Raw genomic sequence first — 22,349 nt, 5'->3', positions numbered from 1 at the left:
GCCTGTAAATAGCTTTTTTTTTAAAAAAAAGAGTTAATTCCTCACTAGTTTCCATCAATATTAAAACCAGCATGTGTAACGTCGTTATTGGAGGTTGTAACGAGGCATTATTTAAATTCGTCTTGATGTATTTTCTGTCGGCCGAAGTCTGGCTCGTCTGTCTGGCTCGCGTTAAAGGCGACGCGTCGCTGTCTGCTGCTGCAGGGACCCGATGGGAAGAACATTTCAGAAAAATGCTCCTCAAACTTCGGCGCCTGGACAAGCCGGCAGGACGCGGTGCCCTCCGCTCGGTCAGACACTGGACTCGTGAAGGCCGCCGCGTCGACTGAGAGAAAAGGGTGAGTTTGAAATGTCGGCGAGCGAGGAGGCTCGTTTCAGTCGCAGGCAGCCGTGAGGGTTAGCTTAGCGGGCTAACGTCACATCTGTACCGGAGTCGCTCTCAAACTGAACGTGTCGGTGAACATGTCCACATCTGGCTTCATTTTATTTTAATATTTTATTAGTTTTATATCTATGAACAGATCGGCTTTTCTTTTCCTTTTCCTTTTTTTTTTTTTTTTTTTGCAGCTTCTCACCATCAAAAAGTGTGTTTGTACTCCAGCTGTTGATTTTTTTTTTTTTTTTTTTTCTCTCACGCGCTAATCCCAGAAACAAAGTGGGATTATCACGTCCTGCGGTGATGTGGACATTTTCTGTTCATCACTTTTACAAATGGAGGAGGCTCCGCAGAGACGTGCTTGCTTTAGCTCTCTCTCTAAAAAAAAATAAAATAAAATAATAATAAATAAAAAGTGTGAAAGGACTCTGTTGATGAGCTTCTGCAACTGCCGTCCAGTTCAGATGCGTTCAGGGACTCCGTGATGTAAACCTTCTGCCGCGTGACAGACAGCAGACATTAAATGCATCTTGTTAAGCTGCAAAATGTGCATCGTGTGCAGCGTGTCGCTGCTGTCGGAGCCGCATGCAGCTGCACAAAGACGCCGCGATCCGACCGAGAGGTTTCCAATCACCGAGAGCTGTCTCGTTCACGACCGTCTCAAGTGGGACTAATTTGCAGTGCATTCTGGGTAAATTAGAAATCTGAAGTGACGGAAGAGGCATTAGGATGCTTTATTGAAGTAAAAGTACCACTACAGCAATGTAAAAATACTCCAATGCAAGTAAATGTAGTTAAAGTATTTAAGTAAAAGTCCCTCTGACTCGCATTTTGTTATATATGATGGTATTAGATTATTATATTGAAGCAGCAGCAGGTTTTCTGAGCTGGTTTGAACTTCTTTATATCCAGTTTTATCTGTTTTCAGCTTCTGGACTTTGATTTTTTTTTTTTTTTTTCTGGGATATTAGGTCATATGAACATTTATTAAAATGAAACCTTGTGAGGAGTTCAGAGCAAATAAATCACTATTTGGTGGAGATGTTAACAGTTTACAGACATGAGATGTGACCCCGACTACACACTGTCCGGTTTAATCTGTAATAATGTGTATTTTAAAAGCTTGTTATAATATCCATTGTGTCAAATGTTCATCCTAAACATAGCTGTAGCTGTCCAATAAATGTAGAGTAGAAAGTGCAGTGTATCCCCCTGAAATGTACAGCAGAGAGTACATTATTATCACGCCTAAAAATACACTTCATTTTGACAGTTTGAAGTGTCATGTTGACGGGTATATGTTATTATTTCACATCCGGATATTAAAATTACAGCTTTATCTTTGTCTGGAAAGACAAACAACAAGTTATTAATTTAATTTGACCACTGGACTGGAGGATTTCATGTATTTCTGAGTGCCAGTGAAAAACTAATGTATGTGTACTTATCGCTCAGGTTTTGTGGGAAATGTTTTTGAGTGGTGTCGATTCAACTTAGGAGTCACTTCTGAATTTGCTGTTGGAATTATTTCGTATTTTATACATACAGAGAAAAGTTCTTAATGTTTTATAACATCATATTTACATTAGAAGGTAGAGTGAATATATTACAATCACTTATTGGTACAGAGACATTCATCTCTGAAAAAATGATCATTACCATGAATCATAACTGGATGTAAAAAAAAATTGGACTGTTGGTCTGATAAAACACGACATTTAAATATGGAAAAAAAACATGTTTTTTTTTATATTGAATGAACAATTGACAGATCAATGGTCATGGAAATAATAATTATTTTTTTTTGCAGCATCCTTATAAATTTTTTCTAACAAAAACAACCTTGTGACATTAATGAAGGTGCGATTTGTTGCCAAGTCGTTTCTTTACGCTGCATTCGTTTTAGCCACTAAATAAACTGGTAATTGTCTATTTAGTTGACAATGAATGTTGTTTTTTGAAAATATCATTCGTATTGTTTACGACAAAACATTTAACGGTAATTTAAGTATGTTTTATATCCGAATTTTTTTCCCAAACCGCATGAGGAGTGCAGTCATGTGACATTTCATACCTAAACAGATGTTGTTATTTTCATAAAATATGAATTTATCTGACATTCCCACATCAAACTCTGGGTGCACAAATTCAATATTAACGAACGAGGAAGGAATACCGCGGTGGAGGCACTTCAACTTTATCCAGAAACATAATTGAACCACCAAAGCTGGGAGTCCTAAACGTTTCTCTGCCACCCAGATGCAGGCGCTGCCAATGGAAGTGGGAAGCAGCAGCGGCGGCGGCGGCGGCAGCCCGGCCGGCTCGGAGGTGCAGGTGTGCTTCCCCAGCGCTCAGACCTCGGTGCTGGACAGCCTGAACCGGCAGAGGGAGGACGGCCGGCTCTGCGACCTCTCCATCCACGTCCAGGGACAAGTGTTCAAGGCCCACCGCTGCGTCCTGGCCGCGTCCTCGCCCTACTTCCACGACCAGGTGGGTGCAGATCCCACGTTTCCTGAATCAGTCTGAAGGAAGTCTTTAAAAGAGTCACATTTATGCAACATGTCGTACATGCAACTTAAACTAGCAGTTAAAGTGGATTTTATCAGCACTGAAGAGGAGGAGCTGTTACACATTTGGGCCTTATGAGAGCTTAATATGTAGAATGAATAAAACTGATAATTCAAAGTGAGACAGGAGATGAGAATAATCTTTAGGGCTCACGGACGTTTTAGTCGATGGTCAAAGATATTTACTGGAACCAAAAAGATGAGAACACGAAGAGCGAAGCTTCAATCACTGCTGGTTCATCATCAAATGTCGTTTATATCTACTGTAAAACTTGTAATTAATTTGTTTAATATTCGGGTGTGTAATCAGAAGCTTTTACGCGTTTCCTCCAAGTTTATCACGTATTTCTTCATCTACGTTTTGGACTCTCGAGAGTTTAAACCCATCAGTTTATTATTTCTAAGTAAGAAAACAGATCAAACAGAAAAGTTAGAGCTTCACAGAAATGATGTGAATTGCATCCAGTTTAATGAGACACAAAAAATGGTAAATTATGCTTAGTGTTCTCTAATTATTCTTTTCAAGAGAGCCGTTCTCGTCTGCCAAAGATTGACTCAGTGAAAGTTGGTGGGAGGTTGTATCGGACCTCGATTATGAATCCGAGCGGCTGGCAGGCAGATAAATTGGTCTGCAGAGGCCTGAAATGAACTAATATCTGGATTGTGACCAGTAGGTTTATTTTCCACCATGATGAGAGACGTGTGAAGAGAGAGAGACGACACATGAGTTAGGAAGTTACAGAGCTATCCTGTGACACGCTGCCCTCCACCTGCCTCCAGGTTCTGCTGAAGAACATGTCCACCGTCTCCATCCCGGCGGTCATGGACCCGCTGGCGTTTGAGAGCGTGCTGAGCTGCGCCTACACCGGTCAGCTCCGGATGCTGCGCGACGACATCGTCAACTACCTGACGGTGGGCAGCGTCCTGCAGATGTGGCACATCGTGGACAAGTGCACCGAGCTGCTGAAGGAGGGCCGAGCTGCGGCGGCCGGAGGGAGCCGGGCGGGAGGCGGCGGCGGCGGCGGGCAGGACGGAGCGAGCGTGGGCGGGGGGTCGGCCAACGCCGGGTGCAGCAGCAGCAACGGCGACGGCGGAGCAGGCGGCGGCGGCGATGGAGCCGGCGGTCACGGTGGAGTCAGACAGGTCCAGGCTGTGGAGTCCAACGAGCCCCAGCGGGCCCCCCATCCTCCCAGCCGGCCGTCGGTCAGCGAGAGCCAGTCGCCCAGCAGCACCAACTACTTCAGCCCCCGGGACGGGAGCAGCTTCGGGGGGAGTGGCGCAGCCGCAGCCGGGGCCTCGGCGGATGGAGGCGGGGCTAGCAACACCCCCAGCTACTGCACTCCGTCCGGAGGAGAGGAAGCCTTCCTCATCGAGGAAGAGGAGGAGGAGGAAATGGAGGAGGAAGAGGAGGAGGTGTTGTACCACCATAGGAAGAGAGGAAGAGTCGTGGGCAGCGGGAGGAGGAAGAAAACGAGCTCGGTGTCAGAGCAGGAAGTCGGAGTCAGCGACAGCTTCGGCGTGTCTTCTTATCAGGTGAGGAAACACCTTTAATTCATCTGAAAATCTTTTATTTTGGAAAAAGTAGGTTCCTATTTTCATAAAGCTAATTTTATTCTGAAAAACCACTTTGTTTTCATGTTTTTGTCCATCGATAATAATGTTGTCGCTGTTGTTGAGTAAATCTGATGTAATCTTCATGGACAGAACATTGTTTTCTTTGGTCATAAAGGACGACAGATTTAAAGAAGAAACTAAAGTCGGTTTGATTTCAATTTTTCTGTTTGGTTTTCCAATTGCAGATATAAAAACCTGACAGATGTTACATGAAAGGAGATTATTATTTAGTCCTCAGAACGATTTGATTGTCCATCGTTTGCCGTCATGTCGAGTTTCTGAAAATACAAAGTTTACACCGAACAGCAAACAGAAGTTTTTTTCATTTTCTGTTCATGACGTGAAATATCTCGACTCGAAGGACGGCGAGGACTCGGCTCTGCCGCTGCAGAAGCGTCCCACCTACAGCCAGCCCAGCATCATGCCCCGCAAACAGTGGGTGGTGGTGAAAACCGAGCGCTCGGAGGACGACGACCTCATCGTCGTGTCGGGGGAGGAGGGGGGAGACGACGAGGAGGACGAAGACGAGAGGGAGATGGAGCTGGCCCGAGAGAGGGAGAGAAGCAACTTCAACATCTCCAACGTCCGGAGCCTTTCGGCCGAGCTGGGAGGCCGAGCGGAGAGCGACATGGACTCACAGGTGAGCTCAAACCCGCTGAGTCAGACCTGCTGGGAGATGGTGCTGTGGTTTTATAAGACCACTAGAGGGCGCCAAAGATGCACATTTTAAGACACAAGATAAGATAAAACTTTATTAATCCTGCAGTGGGGAAATCTAGTTGTCACAACATCTTAAAGAATACAGGTAGGAAAAAAAAACACACAGAAAGACCAAATTACAAATACACATGTAATAAAAAAACAAATAGAATAAAAAAGACCATTTTTAGAGAACCGTAAAAAACAATGTAGAAATACACACACACACAAGCTGTATACACTAAATAAATAAATACATCTTGATGTGTACATAGAAATGTAAAGAAAAACATCAGTTTTGCACATAGGTGATAAAAAATATTAAAAATATATGTTAATTTGAACAAAACCTGATATCTTGTATATTGCACAGAAAAGGACCTGCACCTGCCACTTTACACCGTCAGCACACAAAGCAGTCCAACCTGAGCAGCTTCCTTCTGCAGGTGAAGCACAAATCTGAACGCTTCATCAACGTCCAAAGAAAACCTTTTCTAGATTCATGCACTTTCCTCTAATGCTTTGAATTTTTGCAGATTGTCCCCAAAAAAAAATCTAAAACCCAGTAAATAGTTTCTTCGAGTAGCCTCAAAGACCCAGAAACCCGTCTGTCCCTGTCTGTCTGTCTGTAGCTGGACTACTGCCAGTCTTCAGAGGACTACCTCAAGTTTGAAGGCAGCCTGATGGACCAGACGTTAGCCCAGCACCTTCACGACAGCGCTGCGGGTCAGAGCCAGAACACTAACCGGGCCGTTTCGGCGCTGCTGGGCCAGGTCCAGTCTGCAGCCACGGCCCGGGCGCAGCTCTTCCCCCTGGACATGCAGGGGAACCAGATCCTCCTCTACAGCCAGGCCTCCGGACTCTCCCTGGACGGCGCCGCACCCTCCCTGGGGATGGCCGGCGGGATGATCGGAGGAGCCTCCTTCAAAGGTCCCGGCCTGGAGCACGGCGCCGTGCACCTGTCGGCGCCGGGCGCTCTGGGCGGCGACGGCGGCGACAGCGGAGGGGTCGGAGGTGGAAGCGGCGGCGCGGGAGGTTCGGGGAAGGTGTTCATGTGCCACTGCGGTAAGACCTTCACCCACAAGAGCATGAGGGACCGGCACATTAACATGCACCTGGACCTGCGGCCCTTCCACTGCCCCGTCTGCGCCAAGAAGTTCAAGATGAAGCATCACCTCACGGAGCACATGAAGACGCACACGGGCCTCAAGCCGTACGACTGCCTCGGCTGCGGCAAGAAGTTCATGTGGCGCGACAGCTTCATGCGGCACCGCTCGCACTGCGAGAGGCGCGGCGGGCCGGGCGAGCTCGGCGAGGGCGGGAGCGCCGGCGACGGAGGGAGGCGAGGCGGAGGCGAGGACGGGCCCGATCTGATCTCCTCCCCTCACCTCCTCCTGTCCGCGGCGGAGGGAGGACAGGGCGGCATTCTGGGAGGAGCGACGAGGGGAGGCGTGTCGGTTTCGGCGCCGCATCTTTCAGCCGGTGTTCTGTCGCCGCAGCACGCCGGCGTCTCCGGCGGCAACAGCGCGAGTCACGTCGGCGCCGGGGGACTGCTGGGGGTCGTCTCTCAGAGTCCGGGTCAGGGGGCGGGGATGTTTGGCGGCCTCGGGTTGGGTCGAAGCGTCTGCGACGACAACGCGTGCGAAGTCGGTGCCAACGAAGGCAGCGTGACTTAAAAAGAAACCCGCGTGTTTCGCATCCGACGGGCGTCTCTCGGAGCAAACAGTCGTGGCTTCTGGTTCCTGCTGCTGCTTTTGAAACAATCTTGTGAACTCCGAGGAGGCGCGGTGCCGCTCTGAAACACGCCAGCGTTTACAGAGAGAGCGCAGTTTGTTCGAGAGCGAGGTCGACGAAGCCGAGGCTCCCGTTGGACACGCAGCCCGAAGGCGTTTCCATGCCAACAGGACGTTGAGAATCCAGTCGACTGACGAGGCCGGAGGTTTCTGAGACTCGCCTCCGAAACGTCGCCTCGGCTTAAAAAAAAAAAAATTTAAAAAAAGGACCTTTTCTGTGTCTGAGTAAGCTATTGTTGGAAATATCTGAGATGTTTATTTTTTGGGGGGTTTTGTGGAAGAACGTGCGTGAGAGGAAACCAAAAATGAAAAAGACACATTATCGTATCAGTAGTAGTAGAAAAATGGCTGTTCTTAAAAGGCTGTGATTTTTCTGCAGTATTGTGTTGTGACATATTGCTGTAATTGGATTAAAAAAAAAACACAAATCTGCCAGATTAATGAGGAAAAGATGTCCGACGAAGAAAAAAAGGATCCACAGTTGCAGATGAGTGTTTTTGTTTTTTTTCCGCTCCCTCGGCAGCAGCGGCTTCATCTTTTCCGGCGTCGGTGTCGCGGACTCACCCGTCAGCGCGGCCGTCTTGTTTGTTCGCTGCTCGCGGTTACGGTTCACAATCACTGAACTTCACCACGTGTATAACGGGGAGAGATTTTTACCAGACGGGAAAACTTGTCAGTCTTCTGGCTGCTGATTTGTTCGACGTAAACGGAAAACGCTTCGGCAGCAGAACTTCTCCTCTGGAGGCTAATTTATAGCTTTTGCTGCTGCGTTTTACTTTGTTGTTTTGCAGAGTTTCTGCGATTTATGGAATATATTATTATTATTATTATTATCAATGTAAATATATAGAAATATATGTCATTTACTCATCGGACCGGGAAGAAACTTTAGACATGCTGTGGTGCCGTCTGGTCTGCTTCGTAGAGGAAGTCTGTGAAAGTGTTTTCTACTGGGTTTGCGGGAGAAAAAAAACAAATCGTCTTAACCTGCAACACATCTGTTCAGTAACGTTCAGCATCACAGATGTCTTATCTAAACTCTAAATGGTAGATTTTAATATAGTTATGGACTCAAATGGGAAAAAAAGTGAACCTCATTTTTTAGTAGCTGTTACGCACACGAAGGCCTTTTTGTTTTGATATTTAGTTTTTAAGTATGTTTCTTTTTCACCAGCTTTCATATTATTTTTACTGTTTTATTTGGGTTTTTTTCTTGCAATAATTTTGAAAGCATCATTGAGTCAAACATGTCCTGACCTCCCAAAGGTTTCCAACTGTTGAGAGAGTTTTTTTAGGATTTCAATAATCAAACAGACCATCCTGCACCTTTGTGCATAAATTTGCATATTAATGAGGGGAAAAAAACTGACTTCCCCAAAAATTGCTGTCACTCCTCTCACAAAGTTCAAATTCATACGACGTGTGAAGCATGCAGAGACGAACATGTCAGAACAAAAACATCTTCGCTGATTAATGAGCTGATTGGTTTAGTTCATTCTTCACACCTCCACTCGTGTTTCTGAAGGGAAGACGATCTGATTCGACTTCAGTGTGTCTTGCTGCATAAATTAGCATAGAAATGATGTTCAGAAACCTCCTTTAACATTCTGGATGACTTTGAGCACACGTGTTGTTTTGTTTTGGACATTATGGCGATCCAAGTGCCTCTTATTCTTTAGTTCTGTTTTGGTTTTGGGTTCACGCGTTAAGTCCTGCAGGTGAGCGTTGTCATTTTCCAGGAACTTATTAAAGAAAGGTTAAAAGGTCATTTTCTGAGAGGTTAGGATTTCAGGATGAGGAAAGTCCAGTCAGCAAGATTTTCTTCTTCTATGAAAAAGTAAAAAACGGATGTATCAAACATTGCAGAGGAAATAAATACAAAATCCATTTTTCATTTTCAGCAAAAATGTTACTTATTGTAACACTTCTAATTGGTCAGAAAACTATTCAAGTAAATATAGAAAATATGGTATTGTTAAATTGTTTAAATAGTTTTTCTAAGTACCTTAAGTTAAAGCTGATGAACCAAACTAAATGATCCGTCCGTGTTTTTACCTGCTGAATAAATATTTGGGGAGAGCCTGCGGTTGCATTATTAGCGCCACGTTACTTTTGGGAGTTCAGGACAATAAAATAAAAACGAACGTTGTCTCGAGACACGGATCGGTTTGCTCACAGAAATGTAACCTCACAGTCTCGAGCTCTCCGCTGAACACCAACACCACGTTCTGCTCTGCTGTGGTTATAATGCAGTATTAGTTAATGTAATATCAGTGCTGTGTGATGCGTTTAGGGACCATACTGTTACTACTGAGAAGACACGCTGACAGATGGACCGTAGAAATACTTTTCTGCCTTGTGGGTTTGTTTTTGTCATCTTGCCAACATGTGTGAAAGTCCCACGTTACCAAAAAGGTTCTCGACGGCACGTTGAGCTTCACGTCGTTCACTAATTATCTCTGAAATAATCTGATCTGAAAAGGGACGCAAAATAGGTCGTGCTGATGTTCGTTTCATGAAATTATATCAGAAAAAGGATGTTTTAAAACGTATTGTGTTGTAAGGAGTTCCAATAACATGCCGTTTATAAAACAGCATAAATGTCCGTACATCATTTTTAACTGCAGGTCACCATAGCAACAATAGTGATGCTTTACACTGCTAATACCAGATTCTTCTTTTTTTTTAATTTAATGTTTGATCACGTCGTGGGACTGCAGATTGTCCACAAGGGGGAGCTGTTCAGTCCTTGTGCATGTTTGATGGAGTATTACGGCCACATTGAGGAAAAACTATTAGAGCAGTTAAGATTTGTTCTTTATTTTGCATTTTGACAATAAAGTTGAAATCCGGAGGAAAAAAAAAAATCGAGAATAAAGTCAAACTGTCGAGAATAAAGTTTTAATTATATTTCAAGAATGAAAGACAAAATGTCTCTTGAAGAATTATATGTGCAGAGCAAGTAGTTTGATTTATTCTCAGAAGTCTGATTCGTATCTTGAAATTTTATTCTGGAAATATAATTTCAGTTTAATTCTCGACTTTTTCCTGGAGAGCAAAAAAAAAACGTTAAACCCATTTTTGTGTTCCTAATCCTCCATCGTAGTGTATCTCATACCGAGGTACACCAAGTAAAAAAAAAAAAAAGAAAAACTGAGACGAAACAAATATTGGTTTCATTTCGATGATGTAAATCGAGCAGCTTCTGCCCCGTTTCTCATCGGTGGGTGTTTTCTTTCAGGAGGTGTGCCCCCTTGTGGTCAGTGCTGGTACTGTCATTAACAGGCTGCAGTCACGTGATCACCGTGTGTGTTTATGAAGATATGTAGCTGCATTGGTGTGTTTAAGCGTAGCGCAGTTAGCGGCGGAATAATTATCACACGCGACCTCTCGGAGGTTCTGCATCCGTTACAGATGTTTCACAGCTGCGGTTATGTCGAGCAAAGAGATGTTAACGTTTTACCTTCTGTGAAGGCTCAGTTTTATATGCAGGTTTGGAGCTCGGTCTCAGCGAAAGGACTGCGTGTGATTTAGTGATCTGTGAAGCCGGCGTTTCCTCCGTGACTCGGCTTCGGTTGCGTTCGTGGGTAATTTTCTGGTTTGTTTGGTTTTGTTTTGTTTTGTTTTTCCACCGCAGAGGAAACGCCGGACGGGTGTGTGAGCAGAATATGTGAGAGGTTTGTCCACCGCTGGTCGAGGCCCTTTTTCTTAAAGTAGCTGTGTGCAGGATTTAGCGGCATCTAGTGGCGAGGGAGCAGATTGCAACTAACTGAACGACCAGAGTTTTGGTTTGACCCTTCAGGGCTGCTGTAGGAACACCACGGGCTCCGTGGATGTGATACGTTTATTTTAAGGGGAATGAAAACACAACGATTCTTAGTTTAAAAGGATTTTTCACAAACGAAAACATGATTATAAATTGCATATTCTATTTCTGCCTGTAGATCCTCCTAAATCCTACACACTGAGCCGTTGTGGAGTTCAACACATCTGACATGTGAACACAACTTTCCCTGAGTGAATGTAAGTGAGCAACATTTACTGTGAAGGTTTCATTATCAACAGAGAAGGCTCGAACAGAAATGTGAGAATCGCTCCCGACTTCTTAAACCAGAATCTTTCCCACCGAATCAATTCTGTAAACTGAAACAGGAAGCTCAGTCAATAAAAAACAATGTAGGTGCAGCATTTAGACACGACTGCAGCAGAGTTACAGTTAAATAATTATAGTTTGTGGCAATTAAAATCCCTTAAATATTCAATAAAACCTCCACACACGGTTTCTAAAGTGTTTATTTGAAGGAAAGTGTGAATAGAAAAAGGACGTCATTTAATTTTCTTGAATCATCTCCACAATCCTAAAAAAAAGAAAGACAGAAGAAATTGACTCCAGACCAAAAGTGTTTCACATTTCAACTCATTGTGTGTTCGAGGGTCCAAATCAGCCTTTCGGTTCAAAATGCCTTTTAAATACTCGTAATTCAAACCTCCAAACTCCACCGACGTCACGTCCGACTGCAGCGAGCGAAGAGACGAGCTCCACATTCCTTTATCCAGAGAAGTAAAACTAAAAACTAAAAAAAAAGTTGCTGCTGAAAACTCGACTGAAGTGTTTTTATTTTTGTACATGACACAACGTGTTACGTCTTACGTGTCCTCGGATTGACCAGCTGATTGTTGAACAGTGAATACAGAAAATTACATTTGTAAATCCTGAGTGTTACTAAATAATGTAATAAAACTACAGTACATCAATATTCACCTCTGCTATATGTATCAGAATAATTAATGATTAATAAATTATTTGGTGCAAATAACAGACTTCTGTATTTGTGTTGTTTGTATGCTGGAAAAACGATTTTAAAATCCCTTTGCTGAGTTTTAAAGCTCTTCGTGGTCTTTTGGAATTATCGGAATTTCTTAATGGAATTTTATTTATTTCATGTATTTATTTAATTGTATTTCATTTTATTTCGTTTTTTAAATTTTATTTATTTATAGTTATATTTCATTTAACTTTTTAGTGAATTTTACTGATTTTTTTTTTAGGACAATTTTTTTTGATACATTTTATTATGTTTTATTAGTTGGCATAAGAATACACTTTATTATAGTATTTTATTGAACTCCTTCCTCTGCTGCTGAGGATGTTTTTTCCAGAAGTCATGAGCAGCCAGTCGATAACGCCAAATAAAACATAAAACTGTTGGTGCAGCATTTCCTGCAGTTTTGTAGCTTCATGAGTCTCATAAACTTTATTAAGATCCTGCATCACTAGAACTCATCAGGAAATAAAAAAAAATGTTTAAAGGGGTTTGATGTGTTTCAGATTAATAACTAACTAAAAGATTTAAACAACTTCAATGAAGCAAAGCCAAACCTTTCCCAGCAGGAAGTCCACAGGATGTTTCATGGTTTAATGAAACCGAGCCTTCGTTAATTCCACCTGTGATTTTCTGCACAAGAAGTCTGAATGTCTGCGGTGAGAAACTGTTGAGAACACTGCAGCGGATGTTAATACTTTTATTTTGTGATGCAGCTACACAAAAAAACAAGCTGCTAGAAAAGGCGTCAACTCCTCTTTTTCTCTCCAAACATCACCGCTGAGGTAAGATCTCCGTTCCTCTCATTTAAAATCTGTGAACAGACGGTGGAAAAACTCATTTATTTTTTTATTTTAATTTTAGAAGAGCTTTTCTTTGGGTCACGTGGTGGCCAACAGTGTTGGGAAGATTACTTACTGTCAAACTTTAAAAGTTCTTCAGCATAATTTGGACATTTTGATTTTAAAGCAAAACCACCAAAACAAATCTGAAATATTGAAATCACAGCCGACTGCGTGAAAGAATTTTTTTTTCCCAGAGCTTCAAGCAAAGGCTGCGTTCAGGTCGACTCCCTGCTGAGCGATGACGAGTCTAAATAAATATCTCTTCGTCTTGTCTGGCCAACCTCCCTCTGCGTGTTTGCTTCGAGAAATGCGGTTGATTTAATTGGCCGGTGAGAGGCGGAGCAAATTCAAAGTAGAGCACCAATAAAAAATAAAAAACGAGGCTGAAGGCATTTAAAAGGAGACAGAAGTCATCACTGCAGACAAAAGATGCAAAACAATGAATTTAATATTCTACACGTAAAGTTTTTAAAAGATGAACCTGCTGAGACTTTTAATGGTGAACAAATAAAACGAATCTACAAACATTTCATTCACACGGTTTTCAATACACGCAAGTACAAACTTTAGCCACACGGAGGCCGTTTATAACAAAAACTATTTATTTTATTATCAAAATTGAGAAAGAAAAGAATTCACAGTGAATGATGGATCACTCCTCTGCATAAACGAGGCCAGACAGGTCGTATAGCAAAGATAACCACATTCGGGGTCTACGATGTCGGAGCCCTGAAAAGAGCGTTTACCCCAAAGTACCGCGTCACCTGCGAGGTACGAGAGTTCGGGAGCAGAAAAAACTAAAACGGGGGTTTGATAAAAAGATCAAACGGGACATCCATCACCGCACCGAGTGTTCAGTTACACAAGGAACAACCAGGAAACTCATAGAGGCGTTACAACAACAAAATAAATCATCAAATGCTGGAAGTGCAACTCTGGCCAAAAAATACTATTTTAAATACGGCAGTGAAGCAGAAATTTGAAGTTGAACGGCCAAATTCATCTGAATGTCCAGTGTATCAACAGCAGGGGAAGAAAATGACTATTTGTGCGATTAAAACTTGTATTTTCTTCCTTAAATCTTCGTTAAAATGACAGGATTGCTTAAGACGTTTTAAGGCGTTGAGGATCTTTTAAACGGGCTCAAATGAAAATCTGGTCTTTGTTTGGAAGTCGTCCTGTGGCGAGTTTCCATGTAGTTATCTGGGAACAAGCAGAGTTCATTAAAATAGAAATTTGTTCGGAGGGCAAACAAAAGAACAAAACAACACAACAAAAAGAGGAAGAATTCCAATTCTTTTTTTGTCTTCCATGATCTGTGCTGCGTTCGAGGACATCGCACTCAAAACGCATCATAAATACAAACAGCGAGTAAAACGACGCCAGCTCAAACGTTTCGCTTTTATATAGAAAAGAAAAGAAAAAGACAAAAAAAAAATCCTAATATAAAAATGTAAACAAACTGGCCGCCGTCTGCACAGTTCATGTTATCAGGCACTGGTTCTTCACTCGAGCACGCTAACAAAAGATCAGGATTCGAGTCCGGGGACAATCATCCGAGGAGACGAGTTTTCGGCTCCGAGTTCAGAGCAGAAAACAACAACAACAACAACAAAAAAAAAACGTCTTTAATGCTAACAGCAGCCGACAGCGACGTCAGACGCCAGGCTGTCACTTCCTGTTTGGAGGGTTCCTGTTCCTGCCGGCTTAACTATCAAAGTTACAAGTCCTTCACAGAAACTGGTGTCCTTGGCTTTTGATTGGTAGAACGTAACTATGAGCTACGAGCGTCACAGTCTTCCCTCCACAGCCGTGATCGGCTCTTCTGTTTAAAACAAACAAAAAAAAAAAACTATCGACTCTTTAAATTGTAATTTATTTGAGCACCTTGACAATCCTGAATTAAAAAAAAACAAAAAAACATTCAGCTTTTCTGCTTTTTTAGTTGCCGGCGGCGGCGGGGGGCAGGTGGGGGGGGGGGAGGGGGTGGAAGAGTCTGAGCGAGGTCAAAGGTCATTCTGAGTCTGACAGGACGATGATCTCGTCTGGGTCACACTGGGTCGCCACGTTGACCTGCAAACACAAACAGTGACACGGTTACACAACAAAAATCAGGTTGAGTTTCCCTTTTCATCTCTGGGAGAATAATCGGAGGCGTCCTGCCGTTAAAGGACTTTGCTCTCTATGAACTGGGGTTGACAACATGTACTTGGTATCATTTTTTGAAGGACTTTTGTCCAATCAGATCTTGCTGTTCAATTCGAAGATTTGACAATTGGCTTATTTTTTTTATTTCATATCAACTATCTGGAAATCCTAATAATCTGCAGCTCGCTCTCCCCGTGACGTCTCCTGACGTCTGAAAACCCACCTGCTGCCATCCGGACCAGGTCTGTTCATTTTAGAGGCAGGTTTCCATCTGCAGCGTCACATGACCTGAGCTACAAATACCCTGTAATGTAATCCATCAGCCTGTTTCCTCACACCTTGTTTTTTTTGGGGGGCGGAGTCGACTGAGAGCTGCTGACCAGTTCCTGGGTGGGAGTGTCGGCTCGGGTGGACTCCGCCTCCTGCGGAGAGTTGCAGCTAAAAACGCCCATGTCCAGAGGGATGTCCACCTCACTGAGGAGGAGGAGGAGGAGGAGGAGGAGGAACCGGGGAGAGGATGCAGCAGTAGAGGTAAAAACAAAAGAGAAAAGTGTCAATAATAAATTCATCCAGAGAAAGATTGTAGTTAATTCAATAACATTTTCTAATGTATGTAATTTCACATTAAGTTTAAAGAAGTGGGATCTCAAATCTGGAGTGTTCGTACATTAAAAACAGAATAAATATACAGATCTCCCCCACCCACCCCCTCTCCTCCTCCTCCTCCTCCTTCTCCTCCTCCTCCTCCTCACCTGTCATGGATGATGATGTGCTTCGCATTGCGAGAGTTCCCTGATGTCATCTCCTCCCTCTTCCTCTTCCGGCTCCTCGTCACTTTGGGGCTCGGCGGCGGCGACGTGCCGTTGGTCGTCTGCGTGTAACATTTCTCCACGATGATGGTGGGCGACAGCGGCAGCGGCTCCCCGTTGGCTGCTCTCGGGGGCTCGTCCGCCGGGTCCGTGGTGGCGTCGCTGGTGCTCACGAGAGGCGGCGAGACCTGACTGGAGGAGTCCACGGGCCCCGCCAGGTCGCCGTTGGACAGCGGCCGCTCGTGGTCGGTCTGCGTGGGCTCCGATTGGCTGGGGCTGTCTCTGGGGGAGGGGATGTCCGACCCGGGAGAAACGTGGGACTTGCTTTCGTCAGAAATGGGACTGAGTCCACTCGTGACGGGCTCCTCTTCGTCTTTCACGCTTCCCTCCTCGCCGGCAGAAACGCTGCCCGTCTGGTCGTCCGTCTGATCCTCCTTGTTGGCGCCTTCGCTCGCTCGATCCGCCTCGTTACCGTCGTACTTCCCGTTCTCGTTCTCGTCCTCGTCCTCGTTCTCGTCCTCGTCCTCGTCTGCAGGAAGAAGTGATTTCATGCAATTAAATCTTCTCTTCAAAAAACAAAACCCACGTGTAAACAGTGAGAGAAATCCCAACACGGCAAAAATGAAAACATTTAACACGGAAGATAAAAATGAAACGTCTCCAAATGATGTTTCAGAGGTACGAGTGCAACGCTGGCTGAAAGAGCCCGTTCAGCAGTTTGACTCCCGGCCGGTGGTTTTGCCGAGTCGCCTTCTTCAGAGCGGTTTGCTGCTCGACTGCGGCGCCAGAAATGTCCTTTTATTTGAATTGGGCTCATGTGAAAGTGAAATTAAATCACTTGGCGGTCACCTTTTTTTTTTTTTTAAATGAAAGTTAACAAATATTAAACGTGTCACGATTATCTGCCTGCTCTCCGGGACACACACTTCCATATTATTATTATTAATAATAATAGTATTAATAATAATAATAATAATATTGCACAACCTCGGGTCGTCAGCAACACACGTTTGTGGAGATGTGTGAAGGACAAACAGACGGACGGCTCCAGAAAACCATGAAAACATCTGACCTGGACCGTCCTGCTGGGTGCTGGCCTGGATCTCCTCCTCGATGTCCGGGTCTGACGATTCGTCTTCCTCGTCATCCTCGTCATCCTCCTCTTCCTCCTCCGCCACTCCGTTCACCTCTTTAGCGCCCGCTTCCTTTTCTGTCTTGTGGCCCTGAAGTGAACAAACAGAACATCTGCTGTGAGGACTGAAAACACGCGAACCGTCACGTCTCCGTGTGAAAACCCTGCGTTCACCTCTTTGTCTTTTCCGTCTCTCTCCATCCGCCTGCGTCGCTCCTGGTCCTCGGTGTCGTCCTGTCTGACGGCGTACTTGGTGATGACCTCCTCCAGGCGGGACAGAGACACCTCCCTGTTGGAACGCAGCTTCCGCAGCAGCGATTGGTCCATCAGCGCCGGGTCTGTGGCTTCACGGGCAGCGGGAGGGAGGACAGAGTGAGAACAGCGGGTGAAACGGCAAATATCGAATACAAAAATAATAATTTTTAAAAAAAAAGGTCGTTTTCTCAGTGTCGTTCAGGGACACGAGTCCTGTTGAAGTCCCTGAATAAAAGGTATAAACACGCTATTTAAAAATCACACAGAGCAGCATTATGTCGGCTTTGTTTGGTTCAGTTTAAAAAAAGAAAAGCTGGAGTAACTACGGAAAAGTAGCAATGGAGACTAAAAATGAATGTCAAGTAAGATGTGTAAAAAAACAGAAAGACAAAACTTTCTCTGACCGAAGTTGTAATTTAGACACTAAAACAGTAAAAATCTTGTTATCTATTCACAAAGAATTGAATCCCTGAAAGCTGGAAAACATTTTCTCTGTCCCTCGTTTTTGTTGTCAGAAACTTTGACCCCCTTTGACCCACGCCGGCCTGCATCTCTCTCCTCCTACCAGGCTTGTAGGCGTCGGTGAGGTGCGAGCCGAAGTTGTAGACGAGGTCGAGGTGGCGTCGCTCCTGCATGCGGCTCCCCGTCTCGCTGAAGGCCTCCTTGGCGATCTCATTCAGCTGCTTCCTGCTCAGGCACAGGTTGTGGCGCTCGTTGGCACGCAGCACCTGCTGGAGGATGTCCGGGTAATCCGGAGGGTTCCTGTGGGCCTCGGGACTGTTGATGAAACGCTCGACCTGACGGGCAGCAGGGACAGCCGTTCAACTTCCACACAGAAAACTGGAAAAGCTTCTTTAACTGGAGTCCATTTGACCTCCCACAACTACGGCTCGTGTCAGATAACTCTCACAATCACGCAGTTTCATCAGATGATTAATTGTCATACAAATTGTATAGTTGCTTATTTTATTCCACTATTACAACATAAGCTAAATTAAAGGTTAAAGAGGGAGCCGATTGTTGGCTGCAGATGCTATTTGGAGGCTCGTTGGATAGTAGAGGTTCCAGATGAAACGGTAGGTGGCGCTAATGTACCACCCGTCCCATTAAATCAAAGCAGAAGAAGATGACGGCATTTAAAGCGCTTCAGCCAAACCTCAAGCGACGTGGGAGCTGCGATGAAAACGTGACATTTCTGCTTTTTTTCTTTCTTTTAACTGCTCTTACAGAAGTGAACGGAAATTAATGATGCCAGATAATTGCGGTCCGATCAGGTGATTATGTAATATCTGTCGTTTTGGGTTTTGTACTGCGCTCCGAGTGGTTTTGAAAACCGTGACGACAAACAATCCACAGACGCGTCAAATCCTGCTGACAGTCACAATAATCTGGTGTCGTGATTTTACACTCCAACGTCGTTTGGGAGGATAACTGAAGGTAAAACGCCAAAAGGTGACTCGGCAGCAGGCGGCTCACCCTCCTGTTGATCTCCGGATATCGAGTGCTCGTGTAGCCGATTTTCTGCTCGATGACTCGTCCCGTCACGATGTGGCAGCCTTTCAGTTCACACAGCTTCTCATAAATCTTCATAATCTGAAAAAAAAAAGAGAGAATATGAGGGAGGAATCGAGACGAGCCGTCACACGTCTTAACTTGTAAACCAGCAGAGTCCCGGACGGACCTTCCTCTTCAGCTTGTGCTCCTGGATGTAGAGCGAGTCCTCGGCTCCCAGGTCGTCCAGACTCAGCTCCGACCGCTGCAGGCGGCAGATCTCGTCGTTGTACACCTTCAGCAGGTTCTCCAGGTACGCAATCTGAGAGACGGGAGGGGGACAGGTGACGGGTCAAAAGGGGCGGAGCCAATCTACTGGCTGCTTTATTAAAGTTCTTTATTTATTTTTTTTAACTCTTTTGCTCTCTAATGTGGAAAAATACGTTATAAATAATCTTCCATACAAATCCCATTTTATTGATTATGAGAGTTATAAAGTTTTTGTTGGCCAAAACACCAACCTGTTTCCTGGATGCCCTCTTGGCTTTTCTCTCCGTCGCGTCGTCGCCCTGCAGCCCCGAGGTGGAGGCTCCCTCCTCCTCCCCTCCTCCTCCTCCCTCCTCATCCGTCTTCCCTTTAGTCTTGTCTTTGCTTTTGAGCCCCGCGGAGGTAGATCGGAGAGGACTGGACGTCGAGGTAGAGGGCCCCGGCTCGACCCTGATGAGGGACGGCCTCTTCTTGGTGGCGTGCTGCTTGAGCACCGTGCACAGTTCGTTGATGTAGACGAAGGTTTTGGAGAGGTTGGCCTGAGCCCGGGTCAGACAGCGGCCCAGGGTGTTCCTGAACTCCACGGACGACAGGTAGTCCGGGCAGGCCTTGGTGTGCTTGGTCTGCAGGAAGGTCAACACCTCGGGGCAGTCCTTGGTGAGAGAGGAGCAGTGCTCCACAAACTGGAGGGCAGAGAAAACAGACCAAGCAGGATAAAAGATCAACAAGGAGGGAGACGAGGTGACGAAGGTGGAACAACGAGAAGTTTACAGCCTTTATGTTTTATTATTATGTCAATATAATGACATTTTTTTTGATCCACCCGAGATATCAACTATTCAGAAAATGCTCTTTCAACAACCAGAGATGGTGTCTGGTGTGTGGGAGAGGGAACGGTCGCTTGTTATTGAGAATGAGACGTGTTCCGCGAAAAAGATATCTATTTGTACCGAGCGGTAACGTCACATTACATTTCATTTAGCTGACGCTTTTATCCAAAGCGACTTACAACATACCGATGGGACACCATCGGGAGCAACTTAGGGTTCAGTGTCTTGCTCAAGGACACTTGGGCATGTGGGCAGGAGGAGCTGGGGACCGAAACACCAACCTTCTGGTTCGTGTTCAACCCAGTCTACCGACTGAGCTACAGCCTCCCTCTCAGGGCCACAGAGAGACAGACGGAAACAAAGACCATTCACACTCTCATTCACACCTGAGGGAAACTTCTAGAACCACCAATCAACCTGAGGTGCGTGTTTTTTTGGATGTTGGGAGGAAGCCAGAGAACCCGGAGAGAACCCACGCAAGCACAGGGAGAACATGGAAACTCCGCACAGAAAGGCCCAGGACCGGATTCGAACCCGGAACCTTTTTGCTGTGAGGCGACAATGCTAACCACTGCACCCGTTTGTTTGTGAACGTTATGAAGCCTCCAGTTCAGATTTTGGTCGGCGCCATCTTTGCCAGTTCGGAGCGGTTTGGAGCAGGAAGTGACCATATTTGGACGAGCTGGGGGAGGAGCCACCGGTGGATCTGACTGACCTGATTGGAAACCTGACGATACTACGTCCCGCCCACCGATAGCTGTAACCTGACTGCACCACAGGCCTGTCAATCAAACAACCCCCCCCCCCCCCCCCCCCCCCTCCCAAAAAAAAAAAAAAAAAAACATGTCTTTTTGAGGCTTATTTTCTAAATAATGACTTTGGACCTGACGTGTGCATCTGTCTGAAGTTGAACCATCATCATTCATGCCGAGCCTTTTCATACGAGCTCACCTCGGTGAACAACTTCTGGTTCTCTGCCTGCAGAACATGCGTGGGCGTCTTCGCTGAGGCGAAAGGCGACTGGGTGATGTGGGTGGGCGCCGCCTGCTGAGCTTTGAGTGACGACACATTTTTGGCTGGAGGCGCGGAGGACGAGGCGGAGGCAGAGCAGGAGGGCTGAGGACTCTCCTCTTCGTCGTCATCAAGGACTATGATCTTATCTGCCATCGAGGCGGGAGCCACCGCCATCCAAAAGGTTGGTTGTTTTCTGTCGGTAGAAAAACACAAACGGAGGTAAAGTCGATCAGCGATGTCACACAAGCAACTGAAACCAAAAGATGTCATGATATCAAACTCCAGAGCTGCAGTTCTGTTTATTGAAATCTTTAAACTGGATGATGAACACCATCAATGACAGATTAAAAATCCTATTGTGGTTCTCAACTGTCAATATATTTGCTTTTTTTCCATTTCATGTTCATCATATCTAAACTGTCTGACTTTAATTTGCAAAAACGGAAACTAAGCAGACTTTAAATCATCTGAAAAAAAACTAAGAACCAGAGATAATATTTGTCAGTGAAGTTCAATATAAACTGAGGAGTGATCAAATAGCGCCGTTTTGTTGTTGTTGTGTATTTTTCAACATTGTTGCCGATACAACACTCGGATTATAATTATTTTCGAATAATAACAATATTTTGAAGTCAGAGAAAAACACCGCGTCCGATCGAAGATCTGGTAAGAAATATTTTAAATAAATAAATTGACCTGGCAATATGATGCCGGCTTTTGATGTGTGGCACCAGAGAGCGTGAAGTTCAACGCTCAAGGGTGAACAGTAAATTCCTCAAAAGAAAAGCATGAACAGAAACAACACGTTTGTCACATTTTGTCGATTGATCTGCAGCAACTGGTTTTTAATCAGTTTTCAAGCAGAATAATTGAATGTTTTCTTATTCCAGTTGATCTTTTTCGTGACAGCAGCAGCAGCAATTTATTTTTGATGTATTTATTCATAATCCCCTGAACGTCTGAGAGTCTATTATTGACTGCAAGCGATCACAACATCCTTCCTTTTTCCTTTTGGGAACTTGTAATCAGCATTTTCATTATTTTTTTCCATCATCGATGATCGGTTGAATCACTGGTGAAAGTAGCCGTTGGAGGCAGCCGTCATCACCACAGCGGGCTCCCGGCTCTGCGTCCCACGTTTGCCGCAGCAGGAGCACAGAAACACGCTCATCTCGTGAATCTGATGCTTCATCCACAGAAAGCGCTTTAACTTCCGTCTGATGTCTGAACAGCTCGGTGAAACTAAACAGTGGCCGCAGCCAAATAAAACACGACACACTACATTTAGCAAGTTTGACAAAAGATGACTGCAAGTGAGGAGGGGTTGCAGACGTCGCGACACGCTCGCACATACTGACCTCTTGTTTACGAGCTGTTTGACGTGACAACAAAGGACGTTAACGCTCCGCCACGATGCATGTTTAAACTCTCAGTTAGCTTCCGTTAGCACCGCGTCGCTAGTTAGCATTGTGATTCTAAGTGAGGAGATAACGAATCAGGACGAAGCCCAACATGTTCTTTTTAAGTACACGTCGATCTAATCAAACTAATCCCGGATAACCGAGAGAATCGTGTTTTTAAACCTGAGTCTCTGTTGACCAAAACAATGCTCCGTCAACTTAGCTACGCTGTCGACTGGAGAGCGTAAATATACCCGCTAAAGTCCCATCAGCATCAATGCCTCTG

The 22,349-nt window shown here is 44.9% G+C and overlaps 2 protein-coding genes across 2 annotated transcripts; one reads left to right on the top strand and one right to left on the bottom strand.

Annotated features, from left to right (window-relative positions):
• The first annotated feature begins 134 nt into the window (after positions 1 to 134).
• On the top strand, positions 135 to 10,202 carry zbtb22b (zinc finger and BTB domain containing 22b). The gene is made up of 5 exons (XM_069176151.1): positions 135 to 338; positions 2,636 to 2,866; positions 3,724 to 4,476; positions 4,919 to 5,197; positions 5,889 to 10,202. Exons 2-5 carry the CDS (start codon positions 2,636 to 2,638, stop codon positions 6,930 to 6,932), a joined length of 2,307 nt encoding a protein of 768 aa, XP_069032252.1. The 5' UTR covers positions 135 to 338; the 3' UTR covers positions 6,933 to 10,202.
• A 2,940-nt stretch (positions 10,203 to 13,142) lies between these two features.
• Positions 13,143 to 22,325, bottom strand: daxx (death-domain associated protein). The gene is made up of 11 exons (XM_069176494.1): positions 22,022 to 22,325; positions 20,601 to 20,856; positions 19,074 to 19,502; positions 18,743 to 18,874; positions 18,538 to 18,654; positions 17,627 to 17,858; positions 16,981 to 17,150; positions 16,747 to 16,897; positions 15,618 to 16,203; positions 15,204 to 15,339; positions 13,143 to 14,790 (listed from the first exon to the last, which is right to left on the bottom strand). The coding sequence occupies exons 2-11, from the start codon at positions 20,835 to 20,837 to the stop codon at positions 14,731 to 14,733; spliced, it is 2,250 nt and encodes a 749-aa protein (XP_069032595.1). The 5' UTR covers positions 20,838 to 20,856; positions 22,022 to 22,325; the 3' UTR covers positions 13,143 to 14,730.
• Positions 22,326 to 22,349: the final 24 nt, after the last annotated feature.

Source organism: Embiotoca jacksoni, unplaced genomic scaffold (genome assembly GCF_022577435.1).
Source record: "Embiotoca jacksoni isolate LCO1_2020_lvr unplaced genomic scaffold, fEmbJac1.0.p SCAF_7, whole genome shotgun sequence".
Lineage (NCBI taxonomy): Eukaryota > Metazoa > Chordata > Actinopteri > Embiotocidae > Embiotoca > Embiotoca jacksoni.
This window is presented reverse-complemented; position numbering and strand designations above follow the sequence as displayed.

Excerpts from the sequence above, each read along its gene's own strand:
- zbtb22b (XM_069176151.1), top strand. The coding sequence starts at position 2,636 with ATGCAGGCGCTGCCAATGGAAGTGGGAAGCAGCAGCGGCGGCGGCGGC. Across the intron at positions 2,867-3,723 it reads CGCCCTACTTCCACGACCAG|GTTCTGCTGAAGAACATGTC; the intron begins GTGGGTGCAGAT and ends ACCTGCCTCCAG. Across the intron at positions 5,198-5,888 it reads AGAGCGACATGGACTCACAG|CTGGACTACTGCCAGTCTTC; the intron begins GTGAGCTCAAAC and ends GTCTGTCTGTAG.
- daxx (XM_069176494.1), bottom strand. The coding sequence starts at position 20,837 with ATGGCGGTGGCTCCCGCCTCGATGGCAGATAAGATCATAGTCCTTGAT. Across the intron at positions 17,151-17,626 it reads CACCGACGCCTACAAGCCTG|CCACAGACCCGGCGCTGATG; the intron begins GTAGGAGGAGAG and ends CTGCCCGTGAAG. Across the intron at positions 15,340-15,617 it reads CACATCATCATCCATGACAG|TGAGGTGGACATCCCTCTGG; the intron begins GTGAGGAGGAGG and ends CCTCCTCCTCAG.